Source organism: Magallana gigas, chromosome 6 (genome assembly GCF_963853765.1).
Source record: "Magallana gigas chromosome 6, xbMagGiga1.1, whole genome shotgun sequence".
In the NCBI taxonomy this organism is placed as follows: domain Eukaryota; kingdom Metazoa; phylum Mollusca; class Bivalvia; order Ostreida; family Ostreidae; genus Magallana; species Magallana gigas.
The window spans coordinates 40,872,688-40,882,278 of record NC_088858.1 but is presented as its reverse complement, the minus strand read 5'-3'; the positions used below and the strand labels follow the sequence as shown (position 1 = coordinate 40,882,278).

The window sequence follows — 9,591 nt, the reverse complement described above, 5'->3', positions numbered from 1 at the left end:
GACAAATACCGGTAGTAAAATTTTGTTTCCAAAATATGTCACATTCAGCTTCGATTAAAAAAACCCCAAAAAGTCATACAATAATTTTGAAAACTTTTAATACTGTATGATAAAGATTAATCCTCAGAATCCTTGACAAACAGAAAAAACCCGTAATTCCCAAAATCATGAAAATCCTATAGTATACATATGACTCCAACATGTCAATATTTCAATCTTTGCAAGGTAAAGGGGGGAAGCTGAACCCTCTATGATGCTATGTGCCTAATGGTTAGGTCTAACTTTGCAAAAAAAGTTCCAACGCCTTTGTAACTATAGTCATGTATTTGAATAATAATTATAAGTATATTATTTGTGAATCACTGTGGAATCATTTTTATTCATGGGGGTCAAAGTTCGTGGGTAGCCAAATATTTCCTGGTTCATGAGGACATTATTTCTTTGGTAGTGTAATCAGGATAACTATAATAAATATTAAACAAATGATTGTGTATATACATGTATAGGTTCGTAGGGATGTAAATTTGTGGCCTAGGGTTTATACTGAAGAAAGCCACAAATGTTTGTCCCCCATGAACAATGATGATTCTACAGAATAGAGCTATAATAATACATGAGGATCAACATTTATATAATATTTTGATAATACATGTATGTCGATCACAATAAGGTAGGGGAACAAGCAGAAATTACATCACATTGTACGTAAAAAAGATATTTTCAACAGAATAGCCATTCAACATAAGAGATATACGGTACATGTATAATATGAATGTTCTTAACTATAAAAAAAGTTGGTCATTGCCTATGAAAAAATAATAAACTGAATTTGGGAAGTTGCATGCATTGGATGATTTTTGAAATTGAAGGGTGAGTGGTTGGTGACCACAGGGGCTGTGGACATGCAACGCATGTACCATTAAATGTGGATCGAGTAACAGGAATAAGGATTTAACAAAGTGAAAGAAAACACATCATCAGACATTGTCATTTGACCTTGTTCACACAACATTTACAGAATAAATGATCAATAAAGCCTGGCCCTAGCAAAATCAACCTTTGCCCAGAAGCACTGAAATTCCCAATACTGTTTGAGGTCAAAATCTGCTAGTCAGAAGTGACCTTTGTGATGCTTGGTAATCCACTGAGCTACAATTTCAAACACTAATTAGAAATCTACATTTGATTTCAAATTAATATGTTCATCTGCGCTCCATTACACCAAGCAACAAAGGAAAAAGTAGAATCAAACAAGGCTATAAACAAATAAATGATTCTGTTGAGATATATATTATTTCACAAGACATACATTTAAATTTACCGGTATATTTTGATGTATACTCTTTATATTGTAAATATTCTGTAAACCAACTTCTATTCCGTTTGCGGTGACTTAATTTTGCAATTAACTTCCAATAAACTGGTTCGCGACAAAGCCTTATCCAGACCTGCGTTGTTATAACAACCATACAGCAAGGACTGGTTTGCAGCAAGAAATATTCGTTAATACGCAACAATTTATCATAGGCTAATAAAAGTTGGTTTACAGAATGTATCGGTAAGTCATTAGGTCTTGAGGAACCTGGGTAAATGTTATATTGCAATACAAATACAGATATTATGCTAGCTTTTTTTTTTAAAATGAAGCTCATGTAAAAAGAAAGGTAAAAAATGAATACAATTTAACGATGTAAGTAAGACAAAAAATAACAAAAATGAATACAATTCAACAAATGTAAGCAAGACAAAAAAATAACAAACATACAAAAGAGATGAAATTTAAGCTATAAATGTACATTGTCTCTGATCTTGAAACTTTTAAGGTTTTTTTAGTCACAATTAACTGGATGGTTGCATGATTGACGGATAAAATAGAATTAGATTGCATCCGCCTCATCACCCGAGCTAATGATCAGTTAAGTTCCACTGGACTCTTACAAATCAGATCATTGATTAAGATCATTAACTTAGGAGTTTTCCTATCAATGAACGGATCGAGTATACATGGGAACAAAAGGATTAATGAAGTAGGAATTGAGATTTTCAGTTTCTAAATCCTGGTAACCAGGATCTGGATTACCAGTATTGCACAATATGCATTAACAATGTACAAATACATGCAAAGCTTTGCAGATTTCATCAAATGAGTAAACATAAACCCATAAATACAATGGAAATGTATGTACACATAAAAAGTTGTTTACAAAAATCACAATCTACACACAATTATATAAATGATGTAAAAGTTCTTTGCTTGTTCTCATGGTATGTCTACAGCTTAATATATATATATGAAAATACAGTCAAGCGGCTAAATACATGTATCTCAAACTCGATGGGTGCCAAGAAAAAACATTTGAGATTCTTAATTTGGGAAATCTAATGATACATGTGTTTGATGAATCAATGTTTTATATGCCAATTGAAAGATGACTAGTAATGCCCTTATTTGGTACTACAAGTGCATGTACATATGAATTGACAGTATTATTAGAGAGTCACACAATCAAATATTACATAGCTACATGTAGCTCCCTCTGTCCCAGACCTGAATCTTGTCCTCTGGGTGATCTATACTCTTTACTGGAACATATTTGATATACACACACATGTACTAAATAATATAAAAGTTGAAGTATCAGTAAGTACACCGGTACATATTCACACATAATAAGTTGAATGGTTGAAACAATAATGACAGCTAGTAAAGAAGAGACATCATTGAAAATCTCCACGATAGTAAACTACATTCTTTTCTGTTTCATGAATTTTGACCTCAAACAACAAGTTTGCAGGGAGGTGTTTTTGCAGCTCATTCCAGATAAATACAGCAAGGTTTTCTGTTGTGCTGTGAAAAATATATTCATTTTTGAGTGAATTATAAAAAAACAATACACTAGCTGCCAACTTAAGTCTTCATTTCAAGGCGAGGAACTAATATTTGTGTAAATCTTGCATCCCCCCCCCCCCCCCCCCAGATAACTGTAAACTTAATGAAATTATAATACATGTATTAAGGGTTTAATTGGCCCTGCATTCCTCACAATTAATTTAATATGAAACATCAAAGTTGCAGAATAAATTATAAGTAGGTACATGTAAAAAGAAATCTTCAGTATTCTGTTAAATAGGTTAGGACATACTTGTCACATAATAATATAATAGAAATGTAAATTCAGAATCAAAAATACACACAAATACTGTATTCTGTTCATGTAAGGATTGCACAAAAGATCATGAACATACACACCTCACTTTATCTTTGAAGTATGGTACATCTTTGTCTATATTCCTGTGGTCCAGTGTCTCCATTATAGCTTTCTGAAGAATGAATAATCATACATACATGTAAATTCTCCAAAATTGTCTTATTCCCGAATCTACATCTTGAGAAGATACAAGACGCCCATGTAAGGCCTTGAATTAGCAGTCACCTAAGTAAAATACAATCCAGTAGACTGGATTCAAAAATGGCAAGTAAGTTAATACAGTAAAACACGCTTAAAACGAAGTCCCAGGGACGGGCGATTTAACTTCGTTATAAGCGTAATTCCTTATATCCGCCAAGTTTACAACATGAAATAAAGTCTTGGGGAATGAAATTCACTTCGCTATAAGCGTCATTTCATTATAAGCGTGTTCGCTATAACCGTGTATTACTGTATACGTACATGATAAAGGATCAAGAAAAAATAAATGATCTGGCATTCTGAAGTTTTCAAAATTTTAATTCCATTCAAAGAATTATGATCTAAATTCTGAGCAAGTATCACAACACTGCCAGCAGCCAAGACAAAGTCACTGTACTATTAATATGAAAAGTGTGAAGAAAAGCATATCCTCAAAAGAAGCTAAAGACAGCAGGAGAAAAAATCAAATTGCAACATTTTTGCTTAATGACGTGTGATGGTCAGAACAGTCACTGTAACAGGTGTCAAATACTGTGACTATATAGAAAGCTCAGTGTAGAGCATAATATTTGACAAGAACATTCAGAAAAACGGAAGTTTGGTCGCATGAATAGAGTCTATCCTGGTCTTTCTTCCAACATGTTACATTTAGTGCTGTGCCAACCTCTGGAACTGACAAGGTTAGCTCCTGTCAGGGGAAAAAGCCTGGGGTAATCTTTGATATCAAAGATAATTTTAAATTGGGAGGAGTGTGGCAGTAAGACTGCATGGTTCAAATACCAGCAGCACATAGCTTAGTGTAGAGCACCTTAAACGAGAACCCAGGGAGACTGAGTTTGAATTGCTGTCTGGTCCATCATGTTTTCTCCCATCCAGGTACATGTCTGTGTATGCCACTTTTGACAGTCAAAACAATCACTACGCTGCATGGCAAGCAGAAAAATAAACCTAGATAGCAGTAAGTCACCTGAGTGACTCGATCTTGTGACTTTAAAATAATTATTGTACTAGTACATAAACTCTAAATAACTAAATTTACATATGTAAATCACCTGCATGAAAACCTTCAAGTCCACAATATTCATAACCATTCCAGTGACAGGATCAACCTGAAAAATAATTAATCATTTAAAAAGAAAATTCTATATCCACAAGCACTAATTAATAATTTAAAAGGAATATTTTATAATGGATCCACAAGAACTAAATAGACAAGCAAAGAGAAGGGGAAATTTCATGATTTTTTTTTTAACAATTAAGCAGTAAATATAGTTGGAATTTAAACTTAAAACTGAGTGAACTCAATTAATTATTACTTACAGGTCCTTTCAAAGTGACTTCAACTGAAATATATAACAAATATATCACATCAAAAGACAAATATATGTGGTGAGAGATTACAAAGCTAACCGAGATGAGGCATCACCTTTATGAAGCATCACCATTATGAGACCACCTTTATCATTTTATATAAAAATCCTGGTTAATCATCTTGGATATTTCATGGATACTCTTTTGACACAATATAGTATATATCATGTTAAAAGATTGTATGATAATCATATTGTTCGTTTCATATGGTATTGTAAGATACAATGTCTATCAACACAATAAAAAGAAATATGATATTACATCCTATGCTATTATAAACGAAAATCATATGCTACAAAATAATACTGTAATTAATTATCATAAATGATACAATATGATATTGTAACATACGATATGACACTGTATTGTGTAAACATTATCTATCTATATACATTTCATTGATAACATAATATCAATGATACAATATATAGTAACATATAAAACAGTTATACTTTCATGTTAAATACTGAAATCTGATTGGTTTAGACGCAGTTCATAATCTGTTCTATTACCCTCAGCGTTAGCAACGCACTTAGCAACGGGCAACATTACGAATTGTTACATGCGCAAAAATCATTCGCGTACGGTTCGCCTAAGAATTCACGTTATTCCTATCTAAAAGCAGTGGTGTTTCCTTTAAAATTAAGACATTCAGTGTAACAAAATAAATAGTGCCTGTTTGGGAGGATAACAGTATATAAATAGTGCCTGTTTGGGAGGGTAACAGTTGAAATTGACACCCCGAGAAAACCATTGTCAACCGACACGAAGCGGAGGTTGACAATGGTTTTCGAGGGGTGTCAATTTCAACTTTTATCCTCCCAAACAGGCACTATTTATTTTGTTATACTGAATATGTCTTAATTTTAGAAAAATAATTTTTACTGCTTTTGTATAGAAATGACGTGAATTCTTAGGCGAACCGTACGCGAATGATTTTTGCGCATGTAACAATTCGTAATGTTGCCCATTGCCAAGTGCGTTGCTAACGCTGAGGGTAATAGAACAGATTATGAACTGCGTCTAAACCAATCAGATTTCAGTATTTAACATGAAAGTATAACTGTTTTATATGTTACTATATATTGTATCATTGATATTATGTTATCTACGACGCGAAGCGGAGGTTGACAATGGTTTTCGAGGGGTGTCATTTTCAATTGTTATACTTTCATGTTAAATACTGAAATCTGATTGGTTAAGACGCAGTTAATAATATTTACTATTACCCTCAGCGTTAGCAACGCACTTGGCAACGGGTAACATTAAAAAATGTTACATGCGCGAAAATTATGCGCTTACGGTTCGCTGTAGAATTCACGTTATTCCTATATAAAAGCAGTAAAATTTTCTTAAAAATTTTAAAAAAAGACATTCAGTATAACAAAATAAATAGTGCCTGTTTGGGAGGATAACAGTTGAAATTGACACCCCTCGAAAACCATTGTCAACCTCCGCTTCGCGACGGTTGACAATGGTTTTCTCGGGGTGTCAATTTCAACTGTTACCCTCCCAAACAGGCACTATTTATATAATATAAAACATGTTCAAGGTTGTCTCCAAATATTGAAGTAAAAGGAATAAAAAAAGTAAATAGAAGCAAGGGGGGGGGGGGGGGGCGGGGGTCATCTGGGGGTCTAGCTTATAGCTAGATTGTGTTAGAAATGCAATAATAGCCGATAATTTCGTCTTAAAGGTAGATAAATTCCCTTAAACCTTAATTCCAGCATCCAAAACCTACAGCTCAGATTCAGCATTCTAGCCTGCCAGGTGCATCAGTATCATAATACGCATCATCCATGCAAGTGTGATGAAATTAGGACTAGAAATAAGTAAGATATAATTATCAGAGGGCACCTGCTCCAAAAACTTTCTCCTGCTTCAAAACCTAAACCTCCTCCAATATTTGAAATCCATGGCCCAGATTCAGCATCCAAGTCTTTCAAGTCCATAGGTAGGTCAAAATGCATCATCTATGCAAGTTTGGTGGAGAAAGGACAAGTAATAACTTAGATACAGGACCTGGAACTAAAACTTCATAAGCTATCCCCGATTTCGTCTTGGTGAACTAAAAAATGTTATCCCATAACCTGTTTACCAAGGTATCTCGATAACATTGTGTCTCCTCCCCCCCCCCCTAAATTAACACCACCACCCCCTCCCCACCAACCCTCCAACACACACATACAGACACAAATTCATACACATACAGTTGTAATGTGCATGCAAATATTGATGATCAAATCAACTGTGTTTAATCAAAATGACCATGCGTAACAGTATGGTGAGGCAGATATGACGATTGATCGATCCCCCATGAAAAATCATATTTCCCTAGAAATAATTTTTCAGAGGGAATAAATCTTCATATCTCTCTCACAATCATGCAATAAATTGTTTATTAAACTGTTATACACATTTATACAAAATACTATTAAATTATCACATTGAGGTACAATGTATAATAATAACAGTTGTATCTTCTACACTATTTGATTACAGTATAGTTTGTTAGTTGACCTGTTTAATACTGATAAAATTAAAATATGATTGTACCTTTGTAATTATGACCATGTCCATATGGGTTGTTACATTTCCCAAATACAGCTTTATTTTCTTGCTCATCAAGTTGTAAGCTATTAAAAGAATTTCCACCATATTTTATATAAATAAATGAATCTGTATTTTGAACATTAAAACTCATTGATTGTTTGATGTAACCACATTTAGTTCATCAGAATCACATCTTTTACCAGACTAGGTCTATTATTGAGAATAACGTGTTATTATATATTATTTAATTTACAAAATAAAGCGCCATTATGATATATAATTTACATTAAATTACTCTACAGCAATGTACATATAAAAGTTATGGGCATAAGAGCTAAGAACATAGAGAATATACCTAAATACACTAATTAAAAACTACATACATATATAACACTGATTATGTTTACAGGCATATATACCGGTACTTAAGAATAGTCTGAATAAGCCCTTAATTCAGTTAGTAAACAGATATTAAGTTTTCAATAATTTTTTAAAATGAATGAAATTTCCCTCTAAGATTTTGGGGAAGATTGTTCCACAATGTAGCACTTGCCTGTCAAACTGCCTGTCACCTTACGACCTATAGTCCACGCATGCGGCTGAACAAGGAACACAGAGCTCTCTGAGCGCAGGGACCTAATTGGCTAAATGTACATGTAGATATGGACCAGTTCTTGTATATATACAGTGGCGATGTTCTGTATGAGGCTTTGAAAGTCTGAAGGATAAGCTTGAATTGAATTCGTTGCTTGATTGGGAGCCAGTGTAACTTAAATTGACTAGCACTGGTGTTATGTGGTCATATAACCTAGTATGCGTTATAATCCTTGCAGCTGTGTTTTGAATCCTTTGAAGTCTTGACAATGAAGTGGTACATACACTGTGTACTAATTAAGGCACACCCCTTACATACAGGCAGTCTTGTGGTAAACTCTGAGCAAAACTGGATCAAAGGGGGGGGGGGGGGAGGGGGGGGGGGGGGGGTTAGGGGATTATGTTCTAAATCTGGATTTAATGTCCTGACCCTGGTATATCATACTATTTGACAGTAATTTGTTAAATCATAATTGTAAAAAAATGTTGCCTGAGCCTAAATTAATCAAACAGAGAAACTAACAAACAAAAGTATCAATATATTATCAAATTCACAATACCCTTATTTGCACTAAACAAGTTGTACTATACATATTACATGTGTGCATATAACTAATACACAGAAGCAATCCTATAAATGTACTGTAAAATAAGGAAAAATATATTGTACGTAGCATTGCCATTAAGTTAATTTTAATCCCCTTTTTCTTATGTTTGGAAGTGTAAAGTAAATCTCAATATAATATTTCGGTAGTTATTAATTCATTCTTCTGATTATAGACGCAATTCAACAAGATACAAATGTTTATTAAAATCTAAGAGTAGAATAAAATATAATCCATATTAAGAAAATCACAATACAATCAAAAATAGTGAAAATACATGTAAATGAATGAAAGGCACTATATATACTGGCGTGCGACCAGTTCTTGCCGAGTACCATTTCTAGCCGGTACATTGTGATGTCATTTTTTCTCTATAATTTTATGTGTTGATAAAATGACGTCACAATGTACTGGCAAGAAATAGTACTCGCCAAGAACTGGTCGCACGCCAGTAATGTTAAAATCCAATCTAAACCTATCATAATAAAATCTAAAACACCTCTCATCTCACTTCTCACATCCTCTTTAATAACCCCGGTTATATACTTAGTAAGTATACATGTACCTTGAATTCTCCTCTTACTCCTCCTTTACTCCCCATGAACTTTCCTGAGGTCAGACTATAAACTGATAAATCTAGACTATAAATCACTACTCCCCTCACTCCCCTTACTACATATTATGTAACTCTCTCCATCTATAATGCAATTTCAAAACTGCTCCTCATGACCTGTTCACAGTCAACAAAGCAATTAATCTAAGCTTAGGAACGTAAAATCATGAAAACAAACTAATCTACCAAATAAGGTGAAATAAAAATATTATAAAATTAAAATCGATCAGTAAATTATGCTAAAATATCATATACTCCTTTAACTCTTCGTGATTTTACCTGTGTAATCTATGACAGGCACTAAAAGTCTCAATTCTTGTGATGTAAACTACAGGTGCTTGCATCTTTCCTCTACACTCAGAGCGATCTAACGTTCTTTCTTTGGCTGAGACGTCCGAGGGCCGAGGTGTCGTTGGGCCGACCTGTCTGACATTCTTCCAGCCAA

The 9,591-nt window shown here is 33.8% G+C and overlaps 1 protein-coding gene across 1 annotated transcript; it reads right to left on the bottom strand.

Annotated features, from left to right (window-relative positions):
• Nucleotides 1–80: 80 nt before the first annotated feature.
• On the bottom strand, nt 81–9,558 carry LOC105342043 (6-pyruvoyl tetrahydrobiopterin synthase). The gene is made up of 6 exons (XM_011448827.4): nt 9,426–9,558; nt 7,338–7,417; nt 4,731–4,753; nt 4,463–4,519; nt 3,251–3,321; nt 81–2,848 (listed from the first exon to the last, which is right to left on the bottom strand). The coding sequence occupies exons 1-6, from the start codon at nt 9,488–9,490 to the stop codon at nt 2,719–2,721; spliced, it is 426 nt and encodes a 141-aa protein (XP_011447129.3). The 5' UTR covers nt 9,491–9,558; the 3' UTR covers nt 81–2,718.
• Between the last annotated feature and the right edge of the window lie 33 nt (nt 9,559–9,591).